General features: G+C 48.3%; 1 protein-coding gene and 1 pseudogene across 2 annotated transcripts in view; both read left to right on the top strand.

The window, feature by feature from the left end:
• The window catches only part of JAKMIP1 (janus kinase and microtubule interacting protein 1), a 140,819-nt gene that overhangs the window by 71,116 nt on the left and 46,352 nt on the right, over positions 1 to 23,351 (top strand). For both annotated transcript variants that reach the window (XM_041751151.1, XM_041751150.1), the window contains 5 exons: positions 11,304 to 11,513; positions 12,387 to 12,506; positions 14,946 to 15,092; positions 15,980 to 16,120; positions 17,793 to 17,852. In XM_041751151.1, coding sequence (XP_041607085.1) covers positions 11,304 to 11,513; positions 12,387 to 12,506; positions 14,946 to 15,092; positions 15,980 to 16,120; positions 17,793 to 17,852 — 678 coding nt within the window. The remainder of the gene's footprint in view (positions 1 to 11,303; positions 11,514 to 12,386; positions 12,507 to 14,945; positions 15,093 to 15,979; positions 16,121 to 17,792; positions 17,853 to 23,351) is intronic.
• LOC121488887 lies at positions 20,866 to 22,273 on the top strand (annotated as a pseudogene).

Below are 23,351 nucleotides of genomic sequence, written 5' to 3'. Positions count from 1 at the left end.
AAGTTAAAGTAGGTAAACTGATAATTCCTGAGGAATACCAATGAAGGGACAAAGAGACAAGTCCTTAGTATACGGAATATAAAAGGGGCACTACCACAGGCCCTACAGAAGTTAAAGAGACAGTACAAGGACTTTATGAACCGCATATATCAGTGAACTTCAAACTTGGGTGAAGTGGGCAGATTCCTTGAACAAATATGACTTAACCAAATGGACACTATAAGAAATAGAAAATGTGAGTAGTCCTGTGGCTCTTCAAGAAATTAAATCTGTAATTAATAGTTTTCCCAGGATGAAAAGGTCAAGCCCAGAAGCTTCTCAGGTAAATTCTTCTAAGTATTTAAGGAAGAAATAAAACTAATGACAGACTCTTCCAGAAAAGAGAAATTGGGAACATATTCGAATTCATTTTATAAAGCCAGCATAACTGATCCCCAAACCAGTGATACTACAAGAAAAGGTTTAAAGTATCCTTTATAAACCTAGCCACCAGAGTACTAAATAAAATATTGACAAATACAATCCAACAATATTTAGAAGGGCTGATAAGCTATGGCCAAGTTGGGTTTATTCTAGGAATACAAAGATTGGTTTAATATTCAGAAATCAGTGAGTGTAATTTAACTGGTAATAGAATAAAGGAGAAAAAAACCCCATATGATCATTTTAATACAGAATAAGCACTTCATAAAATTCAACTTCACAATATAAACTCTCAGTAAACTATGAATAGAGTAGAATTTCATGAATCTGGTAAGGAGTTCTATTAAAAAAATATTAACATTGTGTATAGTGATAAAATATAGAACACTTCCTAATTCAAAGACAGAATAAGATATCTACTGTCACCACATCTGTTCAACATTGCGCTGGCTAGGACCTCAAATACAAAAGACAATAAAAAGAAAAGTTCTAAAGATTGAAAAAAAAGTATTCATAGTTGTTATGATTGTGTTGGAGAAATCCAAGAGATTCTACAAACTATTAGAATCAGTAAGTGAATTTATCAAAATCTCTTTGTGAAAGAAAATATGAAAAATAAACTGTGCTTCTATTTACTAGCAATGAATAATGGGAAAATAGAACTTTAAAAAAGACCATTTATAATAGAGCACCATGACCTAGGAATAAAGTTTAATGGAAGTTGTATAAGATTTCCATCCTGAAAACTAGAAGACATGACTGAGAAAAAAAATAAAGGAGTTCTAATGTAGGGAGAAGCCATTTTCCTTGTATCAATATCATTTCTTTCATAATTGATCTATAGATTCAGGACAATCCTTATCATAACCCCAGCAGACTTTTTTTGGTAGACATTGGCAAGTAGTTTCTAAATTTGATATAAAAAATTAAAAGACCTAACGTCACAATCTTGAAGGCAAGCAAAAACTAGAAACCTCATACTCCCATATGACCAAGCTTACTATCAACACAGGCTGAAGGATATGTGGGTAAATCACTGGAACCAGACCTATGCACATGTGGCTACCTGGTTTAGGAAACAGATAACACCTCAGTCCAGTAAGGAAAGGATGGTCTTTCAATAAACAGTGTTGAAAGTAGTCAGACGTCTGTAAGAAAAACAACATAAAACAGGAATAGTGATCCTCATATCATGCTATCTGTAGATTAATTCAAGGCGGACCATAGACCTAGATGTTAGAAAGTGAACAGTGAAGCAGCTAGGACAACACAGAGCAATATTTTCATGATCTTGGGGTAGGTAAATATTTCTCAGACAAGAGACAAACACACTATTCATATAATTGCGCTATTCAGAGAAGGTTGTACACCAAAGATTTAAAAAATAAATTTTGTTCATCCAAAGGCATCAATAAAAGACAAGATACAGCACAGATCAGAAGATATTTTCAACACATGTATCACTGACCACTTCTATTGGATTATAAAAACAACTTTGAAGCAATAAGAAAAATAATTAAAATGGGCAAAGATTCAAAAAGATATTTTGAAAAAGATGTACTTAAATGACAGATAAGTGTATGAAAAGATGCCCAACCCCACTGATCATCAGGGAAACACAAATCATAACTAGATACTGCTTCACACCCACTAGAATGGCTGTAATTAAACAAAACAAAAACACAGACAATAACATATTCGGGAAGATGTGGGAATGCTCCGACGCTGCTGTTGGGATCATAAAATGCTCTGAGCACTTTGGAAAATGATTTGGCAGTTTCTTAAAATAACAGTTTACCTGCTGCCCCAGCACTTCCACCCCCAGGTGGAGACCCAAGGGAAATGAAAACACATGTTTACGTAAAGTCGCAAATGTGATCACAGCAACACTTTGTAATGGTAAAAAAGTGGAAGCAACCTAAATGTCCATCAGTTGGGGAATGGATAAAATGTGGATGTTCATATAATGGACAGCTGTTTGGCAGTAAGAAAGAGGGCAATATTGAGGGTGTAAACAGCACCCACCATGATGAAATACTCCATCAGGATGACCCTGGAGAAAGTAGAGTTGTCATTCCTTCCATTGAATATTTATTTGCCTGAGTTCCAGCACTAACCTAGGCACCAGAGCTGCAAAGAATAAGTTGTGAACCTAGACGGCAAAGAGCTGACAGTCACCCAGGTGATGAAGTATGAACAGATTATCACAGTGTGAGATCAGTGGTAGGGCCAGGCCAGCTCAGAAGGCAGCAATAAAGAGCAAGTGTTGACTCTGATATGTGAACCCAGGAGTAATTTCACAGAGGAAGTGACATGGGTTTTGAAGGATGAATAGGAGTTTGTCAAATGATGAGAGACCATTGCATGCAGAGGGAAAGACACTGGAAGTAGGAGCACAGTGTGATCATTTTTATTGTAAATTTAAAATGGCCATAGTGATGTTTGTTACATGAATTCCCAATAAAATATTAAATGAAAATACAGTTGTACCTGCCATTGTTAAATACTAGAGACTTTATTTTCTTCCCTTTAATAAAAGTTTTAAAATTATGAAAGGTTTCGGGCACCTGGGTGACTCAGTTAAGCATCCCCCTCTTGATTTCAGCTAAGGTCACGATCTCAGGGTCGTGAGATTGAGACCCATGTGGGGCTCCATGCTGGGTGTGGAGCCTGCTGGAGGGTCTCTCTCCCTTTCCCTCTGGTTCTCTCTCTGTAAAAATAATTATGAAATGTTTCTGGCAAACAGTATAGGTGAGATAATAAACCCTTCCGTACCCATCACACAGAAGTATCCAGGCACGATTGAACCCCCCTGCCCGTGCCTAGGCCCCTGCCCCTGAATTTGGAGTGCATGATTGCACTTCCCATGCACATGTAGCTATAAAGGGCACGCTGCCTTCCGATGACTTGTAGTCAATGACACATTTCAGAAGGGGGTGTCTTGCCCTGGAGGATGTCCTCTGGCAGACCTCATCGTAGCACGCATGCATGCAGGGCTCGGGTGGCAGGATAATGATGGAAAGCATTTTGCTTGCATCCTGTCTTATATCCTGATGGACACTCACGGGTGGGCACAACACAAAATGCCCTCACTTTGGTTTTAAAACTGCACCGCAGGGCGTAGGGCCAGGGCTCTGGCTGTAGTGCTGGGGAGGATGGATGGCTGAGCAGCGGGTGATATTGCCCAGGAACCTGTCCCGTTCTCCCTGTCGGGTTTCTGTAGACAGACTCATTGGAGGAAGTGGTTCTTTACCTGCTATCTCACTCTGTGGAACAGGAAGGCGGTCCAGGGAAGGGGACTTCAGAGGTCATATCCAGCTCCTTTTCTCTTCCTGTGTGTGTAGATAGTGGAGGAGGCATTATGTCAGGGGAAGGGAAGCCTTTGGAGAAAGTATGCTTTTTTTTTTTCTCCCAGATTTTATTCATGAGAGAGACACAGAGAGAGGTAGAGACATAGGCAGAGGGAGAAGCAGGCTCCCTGTGGGGACCCCAACGCAGGACTCGATCCCAGGACCCTGGGATCACGCCCTGAGCCGAAGGCAGATGCTCAACTGCTAAGCTATCCAGGAATCCCTGGAGAAAGTCTGCTCTGGGTGTGAATCCAGTCTTGCTTACTGGGTGAGCCCGATTGAGTCGCTTACTATTTCTGAGCCTGTGGCGCCTCACCTCCGAAATGGGAGTAATCCCATACCTGCCCCAGTTTATCATTTCCATAACAGGAGACCTGTGAACTCACATTCCTCTCTTGCAGGAGAAGTTTATATTTAAGGCAAATAAAATGAGGAAGGAACACATATTTGCATCAGGGACTGCTCGAGCTTGATTCAAAATTCACCAAAGGATTTGGTGCCGGTTTCCGTTTCAGTGCTAAACAGGAGTATCCTCAATTCAGGTGTCCTCGGTGTGTGTGTGATTTTCTCTTAAAAGGGCCACTTGGAGAATTGAGTGACAAGATCAGGTGTCCATTTCTCCTGTTATCCGCCAGTTTGGAAAATGTAAATCCTCAGGCAAGCCTGTTGCTCATGGCAATGTGTTTGGAGGGTGGCCTGTGCTTCATTTCTTCGTCTGCTGGATCAGATTAGGAAAGCAGGAAGGCCTTTGGGCCCTGCTCACACATCAACATGCCCCTTAAGAGAGGCAAACCAGAAAAGGCGGTTATGGTCCACATGGGGCAGTAACACTAGTTTCTGGACTCATTTCCTAGACCAGTTAGGCTTTGGCCAGGTTGCACATAATAGACAACTCCTCCAGGACACTGGGGTTTAAAAACTGGACATTTCTCATATACAGAGTCTGGAAAGGGCTGCCACAGGGCTCCACAGAATAGTGAGGGATACACGTACCTCCCAGGTTTGCCCTCAGAATGGGCTTTGGGTGTGGCTCTGGTCCTCATGGCCCCTCATCCCCGTGGAGTGCCAGCCCTCACATCATCATCCTGGGTTGACAGTAGGAGGGTAGAGGAAGAAGGACGTGGTCTTCCCTGAAGTTCCATACACTTCCCCTTCCAGCTCTTTGGCCAGCACTTACTCAGCCTCACCTAGTTGCAAGGGGCCTGGGAAATGTCCTTTTATTGAGTGCACAGCAGCTGCTAATAAATCCCAGCCCGGTCCTCTGTTAGTTTTCCAGGGCTTCCATAACAAATTACTGCAAGGTCAGTAGCTTAAAACCAGAATTTATTCTTTCACGGTTGTGGAGAATTTATTCCCTCACGGCTGGAAGTCTGAAATCAGGGGTCAGCGGGACCATGCTCCCTCTGCAGCTTTCAAGGAAGCGTCCCTTCTTACCTCTTCCAGCTTCTGGTGGTGGCCGAGAATCCTTGGTGTTCCCGGGCTGTGGCCGTGCCATCGTGGGCTCTGCTGCCAGTTGAAGGCCACTTCAACTCCCCTGTGCATCTGTGTCTGCTCCCCTTCTGGCAGGGACACCGGGAGTGGATCCAGGGCCCACCCTAATCTGCTCTGACCTCATCTTCACTTACATCATCATCACATCTGTGGAGACACCCCCTGTTTCCAAATAAGATCTCATTCTGACTTTTAGGGTGGATGTGAAGTTTGGGTGAATGCCCCTACTAGTCACTGGCCACAGGCACCAAAGGAGGAGGGTGAGAACCGGTATCGGGGGAGCAGCCTCAGCTTCATTCCTTGTTCCCCAAATCCTGGGGTGAAGTGGAGCTAACAGAGTTACTCACACATTGGTGGGCATGTTGGGAGTGGGCCGCAGGAAGATTTTCACCAGGACGAATGTCCTGCTGGGTGTGGGGCACATGGGATGGTGCGGGCTCTGCAGAGGCTGACTGTTTGCATCATGGCTCTGCTGCTAACTGGAGCCTGGGTGCGTCCGTCGCCCGGGGCCTCACCTGGCTGTAAGATGGGGTAAATGCCATCTGCTGTGAGGGTCTTGGGAAGACCTCGAGAGAGCATGGCCCGTCAGTTCGCATGTAGTACTGAGCTCACACTGGCACACGAGAAGGAAGGAACAGCCATCGCCCAGGTGGTGTGCTTCCCCTAACTCTGGGTCAGGCTCTTTTGGTTGCAAGTCGCAGAAATTCTGCCTCGAACCAGCTTGAACCGTCCTCTGTCAGCTGTTGTAGCTGAAGGAGTGGGATCCTGGTTTGTCAGGCTCTGCCCTGCCTCCTGCTGCGTCATTCTCAGCCTGTGGCGGCTCACACTGGGCTGGTGAGATGCCACCGCGGTGCTAGGCCCCCATCCTCACAGGCACAGCCCAGAGAAGGCTCTATTTTGGCTCCTAATGAGGAGCAGAGGGGGGTCCTAGCTGTGTTGCCTCCAGGCCGTTGGCTCTGACTGGCTCATGTATCCTTCCAGGGCCAGTTACTGCCAGAGGGCAGGACATGTGGCTGGTGTGAGCCAATCAGGGCCTTCCCTGGGAGCTGCAATGGCTTCGGCCCCACCCCTCTCCTAAAGCATACCCTGAGACTAGAAGCTGGGAGAAGGAATGGTTTCACACGCAGGTGTTGCAGGTCAGGGATTCTCAACATGAGGAATTCGTGGCCTCGTCAGGGTCCTGGGGGCAGGGGGCAGGATGGTGAAGAGCTCAGCCTGGGAGCCAGACACAAAGTCAGCAAATGGAGTGCCTGCCCTTGGCTGTGTGAGCTTGGCAAGACCTCAGGGGACCTCAGGGTGCCGGCTGGGGAACTAGAACAACCTAGCCGAGGTCGACTCCAGAAGACATTCTGCATTGACCATTTGTTCCTGGATGTCATCTCTGCTGCTGGGGACTATTTCCTAGGAACCTTTGCCAGAGTGATGGGTGTAAGCCCTCTCTCTGCTCATTGCCTGGGCTAAGTGGGAGAATTGGCACTTATCTTGGTGCAGAATTTGGGATTCCAGAAGTGTCTGGCTTGCAATGCTGCTGCTTTGTGTGGGAGGAGCTGGTGTAATGCATGGTGGGGGCTCCAATTCTAGGCTCAGTGCAAAGCAAGAAGCATGTGGCCTGGGTGCTATGGGGGACCCTACACATAAATGTGCAACACCGCTGCCACCTCCACCCCCAGCACTATTGATTCCTGCACTTTATTTTTTTCTGCTGGCACTGAGCACTCTCTCTGATCTACTGCAGGTTGATTTGTTTATTATGTTTATTGGCTACCTCCCCCTCTAGAATGGAAGCTCTGAGGGCAGGGAACCAGGTCTGTTTTTCTCATAGAGGCTTCCCAGTACCCATTGATGGCACCGGGCTCAGTATTTGTTGCATTAATGAAAGCAGGTGAGTGGTTTAATTAATGAACTCCTTTCACATACTTCTTACTGCTTCTGGACTGGCATCGGGAGTGGCAACAAGTCTTTTGCATCCTCAAGGGTTCTTTTTTTTTTTTGTTTTTTGATTCTTCCCTACTTGGGGGAGGGAGACCTTCAGAGGGGGTTCTGCTGAGGTGGGGAGCTGCCGGTGGATCACCACCAGGGGGAGCCTCGGGCACATCAGCAGGTGCTTCAGGAGCCCCACCTGGCTGGCCCTGGGCTGGCCTGGGAGATGGTCACACAGGGCTGGGGATGTGGAGGTGGGCAGCACACGTTTTACTCTCAAAGGTGACTCAGAGAATTTTCCAGAACTGTAGGATTTTGCATGAAAACCTGGTATTTGGGGTGGATTGGTACCATTTCTCCTTTCTATAATCTCATTATTTGATTAGTTTTTAATGGTCTGCTGCTTAAACAAGATAGCCTTATGTTTACCAGGAGCTAACTCAGATGAGTGGTGGCAGCCAGCGTTGGTCGCAGCTTGTCATATGCCAGGCTCTGCCCTGCAATCTAAATCTCCACAACTGGACCGAGTAGGTTCTAGAGAGGTCTCCGGGTCCCCACCTTACAGAAGGCTGAGGTTGGGTCTGACAGGTGGCCCCGCCTGTGCGCCGGGACATCACACAGTGTATGGGGGAGGGGAGGCTTTTGAGCCCACTTTGGTCTGCTGCCAGGGCAGGGCTCTGACCAGCATTGCTTGCCGTGCGGTGTGTGGGTAGGCTCGAGGTGTCCGAGTCACAGGAAGAGGTACAGATCACAGTCGGCTTTAATTATTCACGCTGACTGTGCTGAGTGAGAAGGGCATTGGTCTTCTTCCCCTGTGGCTTTCTTAACAAATGGCCACAAGCTTAGTGGCTGAAAACAACAGAAGTGTGTTCCAGCACAGTCTGGAGGCCAGCAGTCAGATGTGTCGATAGGGTTGTGCCCCTCTGGGGGTCCAGGGGAGGGTCCTTCCCGCCCTTCCCTGCTGCTGGGGCTCCTGGCCCTGCGTCCCTCTCTCCTCCGTCTCCACGTGGCCTCCTCCCTGTGGCTTCTCCTTTATCTCCCTGTCCTCTCTTCTTACAAGGATGCTCATAATAATAATAATAATAATAATAATAATAATAATAATATAATTATAATAGGTATTAATATAATATAAATAATATATTAATAATATATTCATATAATTATATTATTTATTATTATTAGGGCCCACCCAGTTAATCCAGGATGATCTCCTCATTTTACTATCTTTAACCTAACTACGTCTGCAAAGACCCCCTTCCCAAATGAGGTCATGGTCCCAGGAATCCAAAGTGAGGGCACGGGCATATCTTTTGAAGGACCACAATTCAAACATCTACTGTATTCATTTATTTCCGCAATATCCAAATACCCAAAGGAGACAGTCTAGGAAGGACAGGTACTACTGTTTGTGGAGACCTACTATGTGCTGCTGGACAACTTTCACTAGAGCTAGTATCTGCTGAATGCCTGCTCCATGCCGGGTGCTTTCTGCATGTGAGCATGTTTCATTTGCAAAATATCCCTCCCTATTGGTCATGTGCTTTTTTTTTTTTTTTAACATTTTGTTTATTTATGAGAGACACACACACAGAGAGGCAGAGACACAGGCAGAGGGAGAAGCAGGCTCCCCGCAGGGAGCCTGATGCAGGTCTTGGTCCCAGGACCCCAGGGTCACATCCTGAGCTGAAGGCAGATGCTCAACCACTGAGTCCCCCAGGCAGCCCAGTCGTGTGCTGTTCTTATCCCATTTCGCAGGTGAGAACACAGAGGTGCAGGAGGAAATCAGGGAACACGACCGAGGTGACGGAGCCGGGAAGCAGTAGGGTCAAGGCTCTAAGGCAGGCGGCCTGGGCCCGGTGGCCTGGTTCCCCACCAGCCTGCTTGTCTCTGCTCCCCTTTTGGGTGGCTATTCCTATGTCCCCTTTTCTATGTGAAGAGGCTGAGGTGTAGAGCAGTTATGTGGCTTGGCCGAGGTCACACAGCTTGCCTGTGGGAGCCGTGTGCCCATCCTAACGTCTTGTCCCAGACGCTGTGCTTTCTCCACTCCGCAAAGTCGTTGATCTCAACTGGCTATCACTTTTCGGTTGGCTGATCAAGGCAGTATTGTGTTGCGCTGCTTCCACACCGGCCCGTGCGTGGGGGGCCCTCCCAGATACGTATTAAATAACACCGCAGATATTCCATCCTAAGGGCTTTATCCATAGGGGATTGTGTCGAAACCACCCTTAGTAAAGCACTGGTGTTCTTTTCAGAGCTGGCTGTGTGCCTTAGATCAGACCGCATTTATTTCTAAATCCCGAGATGATAGAGGAATCACCGTAGCCGAACCTCTTGTAGTCTTTGTCCATTAACAAAACCTCAGTGTTGGGGGGCATTCCCCTTTAAAAGCCTGCCTCAGTTTCCCAGGGCTGCTGTAATGAAGGACCACAGACTGGGTGGCTAAAGCAATCAGGAATTCATTGGCTTATAGTTTTGGAGGCGGGAGGTCTGAGATCCAGGGGTCAGTCTGGAGGCGCATGGGGAGGAGTATAGGGAGGAGCCGTGCTTGCTCCTTCTGGGCCCTCATGGCTTTATACAGTCCACGACATTCCTGAGCTCCTGGGTTCTTCCCTGCAGCCTCTGCCCTCCATCGCCATCCAGCCTTCTCTCTGTGTGTCCATGCTACTCTTCCTCTCTTCTTCGTCGTTGTCTTCTTCTTCTTCTTCTTCTTCTTCTTCTTCTTCTTCTTCTTCTTCTTCTTCTTCTCCTCCTCTCTCCTCCTCCTCCTCCTCCTCCTCCTCCTTCCTTTTTTAAAAGATTTTATTTATTTATTCGTGAGAGACACACACAGAGAGAGGCAGAGACACAGGCAGAGGGAGAAGCACACTCCCTGCAGGGAGCCCAATGCAGGACTTGATCCCGTGACCCCGGGATCACACCCTGAGCTGAAGGCAGAAGCCCAACCACTGAAACACCCAGGTGACCCTCTTCCTCTCTTCTAAGGATGCTGTCAGGAGGGCCACCCTGCTCCTGTGTGACCTCCTCCTACTGATTATATCAGCAACACTTTTCCAAATGACATTATATTCTCAGGTTCTAGGAAGGACATGGATTTGGTGGGGTGGGGGTGGGGGGGTGACACCCTAGGACAGCACCCTTACTGAGGCAGCTTCCCAGCTGTTGGCTTTGTGTCTGGAATCAGATGAAGCGTATGGCCTAGGGCCAAAGCTTGCTCTTCTGTAAGCTTCTTTGTGCTTGGTTTCCTCTGGGGCATGCTGGGCAAACTGGGGACGACTTTGAGGTTTGCGTGTAGAGAGGCTAAGGTCCTGTAGAGACTCCAGCAGAGACATCAAGTAACCTGTTCTATGATTCTGGTGCTCCAAGATAAGTCAGGACCTGGAGAATAGGTTGGGGTGTCAGCTGTGTATGGGGAAGTTAATGTCATGGGTGAGGACATGGCTGCCTGGGACAAGGGTACGACTGGGGAGAGGGCCAAGCCTTGGAAACTCCAGACTTTAATGGTGGCCAGAGCAAGGAGTGAGTCAGTAAGATGGAAACCAAGAAGTCACTGCAGAGGGTTGGAGGGGTGGGAGAGGCTCACGGGCCAGGGAATGGGTGGCAGGGTCAGATGCTGGTGAGGAGGATGGAGGACAGAAAAAAAGTTGTCCTGTGGGTTTGGGGTCCCAGGGAGCATTGAACACCTTAGCAAGAGCTATTTTGGTAGAGAAGTAGGGGCTGTGACCAGACAGGAGAGGCTTGGGGAGTGAGTAGGAGATGAGACCCACCAATTCTGTGAAGAAGCTCAGCTGTGGAGGTGAGGCAGCTGGCGGGGCCTGGAGGTCAGGGTTTTATTTCCTTTCATTCAAGTGAGAGAGATGTGAGCATAGATATATCTCACCAGTAAGTGTCTAGTTGGCCATGTAAGTCACTGAACCCATAATTTTGCTGCTCCTCTGTGCTCAGGGCAGCAGGACCTGGGCTGTGCTCTGTGGTCTCCCTCTGTCCCGAGTTTTCTGGGCTCCGCTGACCCAGGTCTGTGGTCCTGCTTCATCCTTTTCCTGGGCCTCAGGCCAACGAGGGAGAGATCTTCCTGGTCGTGAATCCCTAGATTGATTGCTTTTTCTTTCTCTTTTGCAGATGGACGAGATCAGAGGGAAAGACCGTGTGATTCTGGCCTTGGAGAAGGAACTTGGCGTACAGACTGGTCAGACCCAGAAGCTACTCCTTCAGAAGGAGGCTTTGGATGAGCAGTTGGTTCAGGTCAAGGAGGCAGAACGGTACCACAGCAGCCCAAAGAGAGAGCTCCCCCCCGGGATAGGGGACATGGCTGAGCTCATGGGCGTCCAGGTGAGGGGGATGGTGGCAGGTGCAAGCCACCGGAGCCTCATGGCTGACCACCACCTGTTCTTCTTTCTATCTGTTGGTCATCCTTCTGGTCACCTTGCCTGCCTGCCTCCTCTCACCCTCCCTGCCTTCCATCTGTCCATCTGTCCATCCCTCCCCAAACTGGCTGGCATTCACTATGTGCAAGGCCCGTTGTTAGGCCTGGGGATAAGAGGTGAGCATCTGGCTGCTTTTACCTCCAGTGGTCTTGAGCTCAGTGGACAAGAAAGAAATGAAGACAGTGTCAGGTGTGCAGTAGGAATGAGGAAAGGGGCCCAGTCTTGAAGTCAGAGTCCTGAAAAATGGATAGGGGCCTAGCCAGCCGGAAGGGGCTTTGGGGGCAACAGCTTGGTGCTTAACCTGCACAGTCGAGGCTGAAGCAGCATGTACTCATTCATTCATACATTCACTCATTCACCAAAGGGTTGAAAGTCTGTCGTGTATGCTCTGTTCAGACATCAGTATGAGGTGCTGGCATTTCAGTGGCCAGCAAGATTGGGCCCAGTGGGTCTTGAAGAATGTCCTAGCACATCCATGATGTGCCTTTGTAAGAGAGGCACAGTGGGCAAGGGTTCAGACATGAAGGTCCCCAGAGACTACATTTGGCTGTTGAGGAGCCATTGGAGGGTCTTGAAGTCTTGTCACTTTGAGGTGAAGTCTTCCCACAAGTCCCTGTCATGGCCTGGGGTGTCATCTATGTGGCTGAACTTCAGGGAGCCCCGTGTGGTGTCGGGCCTCCCGATGAGGAGCTCGCTGTCACGTCCTGTGGGTTCTCCGGGAGTGCTTGGAGTCATTTAAGCTTCTACAAAGCACATTTGTATCTTGCCTTTTTTTTAGGATCAACATATGGACGAGCGAGATGTGCGGCGATTCCAGCTAAAAATTGCTGAGCTGAACTCGGTGATACGGAAGCTGGAGGACAGAAATACCCTCCTGGCAGATGAGAGGAATGAACTGGTAATCAGCAGCCAAGAGGCAGATGGTGCCTTATAGGGTGTGAGGAAGCTGCCCCAGGGCTGCAAAGCCCACCTTGAGCACATAGCTAGTGTGGAGGCCTTCTGGTTTTCTTCACTTTTTTTCTCATTAATTTCTGGTTAAAAATCTGATACACACTCAGTGAAGAAAGCTGCTCCTGCCCTGTGTTTCTATAGGAATTTGCCCTGAGCAAACAGGCAGAGATGTGGGGTGTGTGGAGAGGATGTTCACTGCAGTGTTGTTTATGTGAGCGACCAAAACTGACCCAAAGTGAAACAAAAGCCCAATTGTTCAACATTCAAGTATTGGGCAACATAGTTATGGGCCACTTATGCAGTACAATGTGTGCCACCATTAAGAATGACAAAAACGATCCTACTTACTTGCCATGGAAATTGGCTTGCAGTAAATTAATTGACAAGCAGTTTACAGAGCAAAGATACATTGTCATCGTGCTGGATATGGGACGTTGCTTTACGTAGTGTGATTACGGATCATTTTTATTCTTTGCATCTCTGATAACTTCCTTTTGCATAAAAGTTGATGTATTTCTAATTTTAAAGATAATGAACAGGTATTTTAGGTTAAAAAAGTAAACCTATAGTAAAAAGAGAGGTTTCTTGAATATGTGTAAATTTGCTGGATAAAGAGCTAAATGAATTTTTATGTAATGGGAGCCAGTACATAAACTTCTTGACAAACACCTCATCATATTCCTGTTGATTCTAAATTTTATTAGGAAAGTAAATGCCTCTCTCATATTTGAAAAACACAGGAGATGAACAGTGTTACTGAGTGTCACCTTTTCAGTTTTAATAGGATTAAATAAATCTATTTCCTTCAAGTATTTTTAGGGGCATATTTGTAAATGGCTTCAATCAGACTGTACATCTAATAGTAGATATACACTTTACATTTAAATATTCAGTAGCTAAAAAAAAGTCCCTCATGTGCTATATAATAGCTTACTAATAAGATTAGAAATACATGTAGCTTGCTGGAAACAATTCCAAGTACACTGAAGTATTTAAAGCAAAAATTGACCTGCTAGCCAGTGGGTCTTAAAATCTTGAATTAAGCAGGTCTTGAAATCTTGCTCTTAAAATCATGAAATAACCACTCTTAGCGGTTTGAGGTGGTTCTTACATGGTTTTAATGCTTGTACAAACATGTTCGGGTTCCTTTGCAGTTACAAACATGCCACCCAGAAGATACATTTCCATCTTTATCACCTGACCCTTTATTTTTGTGGGGTAGAGTTCCAGAAGTAGAACATATGGGTCAAAGGTCCATTTTATATTTGAATGGATGCCACCCGATTATTTTATCTTAACTTTACAGCCTGGTCACCAAAATCCGGGATCTGTGGTCAGTCCCTATGTTTGAGTCATAGCACCAGCACTTTCTGCATGCCCCCCCCCACCCCCAGCACAGCGCCCCACCTCTTTGTGGTCAGTTTCTTTGTCTATGAAATGGGGATGGGGCTCCCTCCTTGGGTTGTGCTGAGGGTTGAACAAGCCTGGCGGGGCTTCCTGCAGTTTGTTCTAGAAGGCAAACGGGACCACAGAGCGCTCCTGCTTTGAAGCTCTCGAGGACCAGGGGTAGAAATTAAATGATAGAGCTCTCCAGCATCCTAGACCAGGCCCCACCATGCCCCCCCTTCCTCTGCCCATCACCCCACATTCTCTGTTCCCTCTGAGAATACTGAACAAGCTGTGTTCTTGTCCGCTCTGAACCTCTGAGCATGTGGTTTCCCTGCCTGCAATGTCTGCCTGCACTTGTCTCACTGCGTTCGTACCTCTTTTACTGCCTCTGCCCTGTTTTTCCGTCTGTTGGAAGGGGACCCTGTTGTACCATCCCTTTGACTCAGCTCCAGTCCCAAGAGGGGCTCCCTGGACACCCCACCAGTTGTCAGGACTCAGGGAGCACCTCCAGGGCTAATGCCTACCCTACTTATCTTTGTACCCCCAGCACTGAGTCTGGCACAGAGGGGGGGCCAGTGCCCACTTGTCGCCCGAAGAAGTTTTCTGCTAGGTCTGCACTTGGAGAGGAATGGTGGCCAGGAGCAGCTGGGTCAGGGGACTGAGTTTCATGCCTGTGACTCCTGACCTCTGGGGGTTATGCCCAGAGGTGAAGGGAGTGCACCCTACAGGACAGGGTGCCCTGAGGCAGGTCTGCGGGCCTCCCCGGTTGGACTGTAGCCTCCTCCTCTTTGCCTTCCCCAGGGCCCTCTGAGCCTCAGGTAGGACACTGTGTTTGGGAGCCAGGTGTCTGTGGGATCTTTTGGGGGTTTGTACCATCCAGGAAATGTGGTCCCAATGATGGCAGCTCCAGTCCCAAGGAAGGCCCAGAATGGATGTGTGACATCAGCAGTTCACTGGGTCTGAAAACCACCGGCCTCCTGTATCTTTTTGATCACAGCTGAAACGCTCCCGTGAGACCGAGGTCCAGCTGAAGCCCCTTGTGGAGAAGAACAAGCGCATGAACAAGAAGAATGAGGATTTGCTGCAGAGTATCCAGAGGATGGAGGAGAAAATTAAGAACCTCACGAGGGAAAATGTGGAAATGGTGAGTCACAGGCCACCTGGGACCAGCCTTGTGTTCTTGTGTCTGGCTGGGGTTCTCCAGCCCCTGACCCTCACGGTCCACATTCTGCCCCCAGCCCCTGCCTCCCCTGGGAAGCTTGTGAGGGGTCTCAGCCCATCCCCACTGCTCCTGCTTCTCTGAGACCCACAGTGCTCTGGGCTCTGTGCCTGGAGGGAGGACTCCAGGCAGCACCCCGCCGCTGGGGCTGCACCTCCACCCTGCTGACTGCCACACCCCTGTCCTTAGACACGCCCCTCATTCCCTCTGCATCTCAGTGCCCTCATCCAGAAAGTGGGCATGGAAATATCAGCATTGCGGGGTTGTCCGGAGGATGGAGTGATGCCAGAGAAAGGCCTCGCAGAATACCTGGCTCTTGTGCAAGCTCAGGAGGTGAAAGCAATGGCCATCTTTGCATAAGGCATTTGCATTTGCTCCAACAGAGTGGTTCACCTTTGTGGTCAGGGTGGTGTCTTGTATTTGATGGTCTGTGGAAGAGGCTGAGGTTGATTGTGCAAGGCAGCGTTGGTCACCCCACTTACGATGACAAGCCTGAGGCTCTATGGGGTGTGGTGTCCTCCTCCCAGGACCCCCTCGCAGGCCCTGGTGAGAAGGCATGTGATTGCTGGTGGCCTGCTTGCCTGTCCAGCTTCCCTGCCCAGCCGCGTGCCCGCCCAGCCCTTTCTGTCAGCAATGGGCACTGCTGGCCCTGCCCCGGGCTCGCTTCTGGTCCATATCTGTCGCTTCCTCCAGCCTGGGGACAGGGTGGCCATCATCCCTCCTTCCATCCCATATCCCTGAGCTCACAGCCGTGCCCTGTGGTGAAGCTGCCGGCCAGGCATCCCTGCGATGCTCTCTCCCTCTGGCTGCAGAAAGAAAAGCTGTCGGCCCAGGCATCTCTGAAGCGGCACACTTCCTTGAATGACCTCAGCCTGACCAGGGACGAGCAGGAGATCGAGTTCCTGCGGCTGCAGGTGCTGGAGCAGCAGCACGTCATTGATGACCTCTCGCTGGTACGTTCATGCTTGGTGACACCCCTGGATGTGGCGCCAAGTGACAGCGTGTCGGGAATGCATTGAGGCTCCAGGGTGTGGCTGCTGCAGCGAGCAGGGTCTCATGGAGCTGGTCCTGGGCACCTTCTGCTTTGTTCCTCCAGAAAGCAGCCTCGACTTCATGTAAAGGACACCACGGGTGCCTGGAAGCAGTTGCCATGACTACTCTTTTTCTTGAAACTTCTCCCTGATTTGCTGTCATTAAAAGGCAGCATCAGTTTTGAGAATGAGTCTTCTGGCCTCTGCAGAGTGGGCACAATTTGTCCCTGAGAAGTCTGGGTTTTTTTTTGTTTTTGTTTTTGTTTTTAGCTCCGTTGTTGCAGACCATGGACTTGAAAGCCCGAACCTTATAATCAGATGAGAATTTGAAGAGCTGGCTAAGCCTGTGTGTGTGTGTAAGATTAAGGGGAGATGACTATGTCCTAGTAGGTGGAGTATTCTATCCAGAGAGTTCTCCAGGCGTCAGTGAAAGGAGCTTAGGCACCATAAGGGAGCATTTGTAGTAAGCTGCAGTTGGATCTCAGAAGCAAACTGTGATCTGATTGCCCAAGAGGGAATGTGGTGGTTCCATTCATGGGTCTTCCAAGAATAGAAAAGCCAGTGATCAAATTCTAGAAAAAGCTTTGGCCGTAATTATCAAGGTCACTTTGCTGGCCTATCTTCCTCTCTCTTTAACTCCTTCCCTCCTTACTTCTACTCACTAATCCTTTCTCCCTCCTATCCTTTCATCCATCTTCTTATCCACCCATACTCCCGTGTTCCCATCCTCCTTCATCCCTTCTTCCTTTCTTGCATCTATCCATCCATCTATCCATCCGTCCATCCATTCATCCATCCCCTCATCTTTCTTCATTACACAAAGACTTGATACAGCATAAGATGAAAACACACCTTCGATAAAGATACAGTTCAAAGAGGAGTAATAAACCAATGAGACTAGAGGAAATAAAGATAGCCACATCCATTGAGATGAGGAGGGACAAATGGGTGGACCATATGGGCTATAACCAAGCACCAGATTTGTCTCTGGGTTTCCTGGCAGCCAAGGGGAAGAGCAGGGCTTGGTTAGAAGGGAGCTTTTGCCTGCTTTTGCCTAGGGCAGAAGGTTGCCACTCCTTCTACTGCTCTGCAGACACCATTCCTACAGACAGCAGCCACCATGTGGCCACAGGCTCCTGTTTCTTTCTTAGGGCCACACTGCATAGTAGGTTCTATCCCCATAGAGCAAAGGAGGAACCTGAAGTCAGAGAAATTAAGTGTGTCACCTGGTCTGGAGGAGGCCCATTGGGATCTGGTCTCAGCTCAGGCTGAGCTAAAAGCCACAAGCTATTTCATTCTGGGCTCTGTCATTGACAGTGCGATTATCACTAGTCGACACTGCCTAGTGCTGTACAGCTTCCAGCCCTCAAAGCAGACAGGCTGGGGCTTTCAGGATTGGCAAATGTTTTTTTTTTTCAAGATAGTCCCAGTCTTGTTAAGGGCTTGAATAGACAGGGTGGCTCTGTAGCTTGCAGTTTGGGGAAATGGCTGTCACTCAAGTGCTCAGAACTTGGACTGACCCGATGTGCCAGGTAGTGTTGGTTGGTATGACATGAGGCTGGCAGCAAACGTCAATGGTTGTGTCTCCTTCTAGGAGAGGGAACGGCTATTGCGCTCCAAAAGACATCGCGGGAAAAGTCTGAAGCCCCCCAAGGTAAGCCCACAATGGTACAGCTGCCTCGCTCTATGGCCCTGCCAGGGTCTACAGGGCAGATGGCCCAGGAGTGGGGAACCATGAGCAATCTGTAGGAGCCCTCAAGGCAGAGACACTCACATCTCTGCATGTCTGATGGTGAGAAAGCTGTCGTAGCGTCTCTCCAAGTGACATCAGTCATGGCCATGGACAGTGCTTGTAGTTTACTCATGGAAACCCTACTGGTGAATTCAGTATATAGGCCTCAGGGGCACTCACCAAAATTAAAAGCATAAATACTTAGACCTTTTGAAGGATTTAAAGGACACTCAGGCTTGGTTTGTAACATCATAGATCCTGTTCTGAAAAAGTCAGGAGCTCTGGGCTTTCTTGGAATAACACAGAACTGTGTTCTCTTTGGAAAATATGGTTCTGTAGAGACAGTGCCCAAATGTCCTGGCAGAGAGAGCACAGCTGGACTGGGAAAATTCAGGTGCTGTGACTGGAATAAAAAGAGCAAATTGGAACAGGTGTAAAAAAAAATTAAAAAAGAAAAGAAAAACAGTTTGCTTTTAAACCTGTGAACATTTTTTCACTGCCACAAAGATATGGGCCTTCTCTTCTTTCTGTTGGACTGGAAGCTCCTCCAAGTTTATCTTTTGATAGAGATATGGTTGTGGAGAAAGCTTTCTCTAAAGAAAACAGCAGTGCAGATGTGCAACCACATAGCCACAGATGCAAGGCTTTCGTGGCAGTGTGGCAGTAGGGAGTGCCGGGCCTGTGGCAACTTGAGCCCCCAGCAGCAGGAGTTGTCACATGTTCCAGTTGTTTGAGAGAAGTGGGGACCCTTCTGCCTTAGTTTCCCGGGGCAGCTGTAACAAAGAACCCTGATCTAGGTGGCCTAGAACAATACAAACATATCGTCTCATAGTTTTGGAATCTGGAGATCCAAAGTCAAGGTGGTGGTGGGGCTGTGCCCCCTCTGAGACCTGGAGGGAAATCCTTCCTAGGCTCTTTTAGCTTCTGGTGATTTCCCAGCACTCTTTAGCATTCCTTGTCTTGCAGCTGCATGACTCCAGCCTCTGCTCCTATTGTCAGAGGCTGTTTTCCCTGTCTGTCCCATGGCTGTCATCTTATAAGGACACCAGTCATATCGGATCAGGGGCCTACTCTGCTCAACTATGATCTCCTGTTAACTGAGTGCTGGGGGTAGGGCTTCAACATGTCTTTCTTGGGGGACCCAATTCGTCCCCAAGACACCTTATTTTATATAAAATCAAGGATTTTATTTATTTATTTATGATTTTATTTATTTACTAGAGAGAGAGGGAGGATGAGCAGGAGTAGGGACAGAAGGAGAGGGAGAGCAGACTCCCCACTAAGCAGGGAACCCCACATGGGGCTCCATCCCAGGACCCTGAGATCATGACCTGAGCCGAAGACAGACGCTTAACTGACTGAGCCACCCAGGTGCCCCAAAATACAAGAATTTTAAATGTTGGCACGATGGTTTATAGTTTACTCTGTGGCCCAAATAAAATGTCTGTGGCCGAACTTGGACACTTGATAAGTGGTTATGTCTACCGCCTCATCTCATCCTCATGGCAACCCCAGAGGGTGGTATTGTTTGTCCCATTTGATGGCTATAGGAAGCACGTGGGCATAAAATATAGAAATAGCTCCAAGAGACAAAGTAAACTGACAAGGTGGAGGTTCAAAGTCAAGTCTTCACGGCCACATCAAGTTGGACGAGCTGTGTGTCTCTATGCACTGACATCAGAAACTCAGAAACGAGGGGTGCTTAGGTGGCTTGGTTGGTTAAGCATCTGGCTCTTGATTTTGACTTGGGTCGTGATCTCAGGGTTGTGGGATCCAGCCTCGCGCTCAGCGAGGAGCCTGCTGGAGATTCTCTCTCTCCCTCTGTGCCTCCCCATTTGCTCTCTTTCTAAAATAAATAAATATTTAATAGTTTTCCTTTTTTTAAGATTTTATTTATTTATTCATGAGAAACACACAGAGAGAGAGAGAGAGAGAGGGAGAGAGAGAGAGGCAGAGACACAGGCAGAGGGAGAAGCAGGGTCCAAGCAGGGAATCCGACCTGGGACTCGATCCTGGGACTCCAGGATCAAGCCCAGGGCTGAAGGTGGCACTAAACCACTGAGCCACCCAGGCTGCCCATAAAATAAATAAATATGTTTTTAAAAAAGAAATTCAGAAATGGGAAGTTGCAGGGCAGAACTTGTATATTTTAAAATATTCACTTTTATTACGGAAGCAACATGACAGCACCAGGGCCTACCTGACAATTACAAGTGGAGCATCACCCACGGTGCCTCCCCATGGCGATCTGTGCCAACATTTTATTTTTTATTTATTTTATTTAAAAAAATTTTTTTGTGCCAACATTTTACTGCAACACCCCCAGTCCTTGTTCTGTCCCGTTTTTTTCTTAACAATGTAACTGTAACTGTAGATTATACTTTGCTTTCTGTTTTCCCCCCCTAATGTTGTACTGCAAAGCATTTATCCATGTTAGGACCCTGACATCATAAATACAAAATTTTATGGCTACCTAATCCGTTGAGTGGATGGGTCATAAATTTGTTTACCGTTGCGTGTATGGCATGTTTGCTTTCAGCTCCTGCGGCTCTAAATACTGCTGCAGTAAGTAAGTGTGTTGATGCCTATGTAGACGGCTCTTTCTGGGCCAGGTCTACGGTAATCCCTGAGTGTCGAGCGTTCCATGAAGGGACTGGACTTTCTGCTTCTGCAAATGCCACCACAGTGCCCTGCCTTTGTCTAGGAAGCTGCGTCCAGGGTCTGGATTATTCCCATGGGTAGAGTCCCCCAAGTTGGAATATGGATCACAGTGTGTGAAAGCTTTGGTGGAGACTGTGGGATCCCCCCCGTGCTGCCCGGCTGTCAGTAATGTGCATGGAAGCCCTTGTCCCCACCAGGCATGTTGATAAAGCAACAGTCTAGGAGAGCGGCTGATTGCATTCGGGAGGTGAGGCCAACTCTGAGGTGGCACATTATGGCTCACATGCAAAACCTGGTGGAAAGATTGGAGAAGGTGGTGGGCTGCCTGGAGGCCGTGTCCAATGCCTCTGACATGCACTGTGGGTATGGAGACAGCGCCCCAAAAGCAGGAGCAGCTCCATATGTGCAAGCGTTTGACTCACTCCTTGCTGGTTCTGCGGCAGAGTACCTGAAGCTCAGTAAAGAGACTGGGGGAGATGGGCAGGAACGTGTGGAGATGGCCCACACAGGTCTGAAGTTGGAGCAGGCTCTCTCGGTTACAGCCTCTCAGTGCCAGCAGCCGGCAGGCAATAAGCTTTCTGACTTGTTGGCACCCGTCTCAGAGCAGATCCGAGAAGTGATAGCCTTCCAGGAGAAGAGCCGAGGCAGCAAGTTGTTCAATCACTTGTCAGCTGTCAGCCAAAGTATCCAGGCCCTGGGTTGGGGCGCTATGGCTCCCAAGCCTGGTCCGTATGTGAAAGAAATGAATAATGCTGCCATGTTTCACACAAACCGAGTCCTCAAGGAGTACAAAGATGTCAATAAGAAGCATGTGGATTGGGTCAAAGCTCACTTGAGTATATGGACAGAGCTACAGGCTTACACTAAGGAGTTCCACACCACCGGACTGGCCTGGAGCAAAACGGGGCCTTGGCACAAGAACTGAGTGGATTGCCATCCGGACCCTCTGCTGGACCAGGTCCTTCTCCTCCCTCACCAGGCCCACCTCCCCCACAAGTCCCCCCCAGTTCAGGCTCAGATGAGTCTGCTTCCTGGTCAGCACTGTTTGCTCAGATGAATCAGGGGGGAGCATCACACATGCCCTGAAACATGTATCTGATGACATGAAGACTCACAAGAACCCCGCCATGAAGGCCCAGATTGGTCCAGTACGAAGTGGCCCCAAACCAGGAGTCAGCCCATCCCCCAAGCCAACCACAAAGAAGGAGCCAGCTGTACTTGAACTGGAGGGGAAGAAGTGGAGGGTGGAAAATGAGGAAAATGTTTCCAACCTGGTGATTGATGACACAGAGCTGAAACAGGTGGCTTACATATACTAATGTGTCAACACAACATTGCGAATCGAGGGCAAAATAAACTCCATTACAGTAGATAACTGTAAGAAACTCGGTCTGGTGTTTGATGACGTGGTGGGCATTGTGGAGACAATCAATAGTAGGGATGTCGAAGTTCAGGTAATGGGTAAAGTGCCAAGCATTTCCATCAACAAAACAGATGGCTGCCGTGTTTGCCTGAGCGAGAATCCCCTGGATTGCGAGATAGTCAGTGCCAAATCGTCTGAGATGAGTGTCCTCATTCCTACCGAAGGCGGTGGCTATAATGAATCCCCAGTCCCTGAGCAGTTCAAGACCCTGTGGAATGGGGAGGAGTTGGTCACCACAGTGACAGAAATTGCTGGATAAGCGAAGTGCCTCTGCCTCACACCATGGGGTAAATCTGTATCAGGACGGTTCTTTTCTAGATTTCCTTTACCTTTCTGCTCTTAAACTGCTGCTCTGCTCCGAGAAGCACAGCTGCCTGCCCTCCCTGAAATATACCTCAGGCTGAGATTTGGGGCCGGAGAGCAGGTCAGCTGATCTTCTGTAGGAAGGTATGGCTTTTCCCTATCGCCCCAACCACACCGCCAGGCCGTTCTTAGGGAACGCACACCAGGACTGTGTGGTTTAGCTTTCAGCCTTTGAGGGTTATTTGACCAACAGTCTTTTCCAGAGGAATAAAGCAGTCCCTAAGGATGAACAGATCAGAATGTTCACACAAGTTCATCTTTTTCTAACAATGAGCGTGAAGGTAGCAGAGGCTGGTTCTTCTAACCAAACTAATTTCTCACTGCTGACCAGTGAGGCAGGGGTTGCCCTAGACCAAAGGCTGAAGCTTGGCCATCTAGCAGCGTTCCAAGCAACGTTGTTTCCTATAAGCTTTCCTTTTATTCTGCATTCCATCCTGGGTGGGCCTGAACCTGGGTGCAGGTTCTCCTGCATCAGCTGCTGGCAGTGCCCTGCACCCAGGCCAGTTAAAGGAGCCTTGGCCCCTTCCTTTCACTGGGGTCCCTGACCAGCACCTTCCTATAGAGACAACTTAGACAAGGAAAGAAAAAAAAAAGAGGAAAACACACCATTCCAAGGAATCTGGAATTCCTTCCTCCTTCTGTGCTAGGTGCCTGTCCGCCTTCATTGCCTCTTTGCCCTGTCATGCTCACCTGCTTTTGGTTTCTGTCTGGCCACCTGATCAAAGGACTAAAGTCTCCACTGCAGCCTGGTTTTAGGTTTTATGTAAGAATGTTGCACAGTACTGCTAATGTAAAATACAGTTTTTCTCTCTAGGACACTTACCAAAATATGTAACTTTTTTGATGGGAAGAGACATTGTCCTGTTGACTTCTATCCATTTCCTGAGGCCTGTGGAAATGAACCTCTATGTACTTAAAGTTATACAGAAAATAGAATAAAATTAATACCAAAAAAAAAAAAAAAAAAGAAGAAG

This window comes from Vulpes lagopus, chromosome 4 (assembly GCF_018345385.1).
Source record: "Vulpes lagopus strain Blue_001 chromosome 4, ASM1834538v1, whole genome shotgun sequence".
NCBI lineage: Eukaryota > Metazoa > Chordata > Mammalia > Carnivora > Canidae > Vulpes > Vulpes lagopus.
The sequence above is the reverse complement of the archived record's forward strand: the minus strand, read 5'-3'. Positions and strand labels throughout refer to the sequence as shown.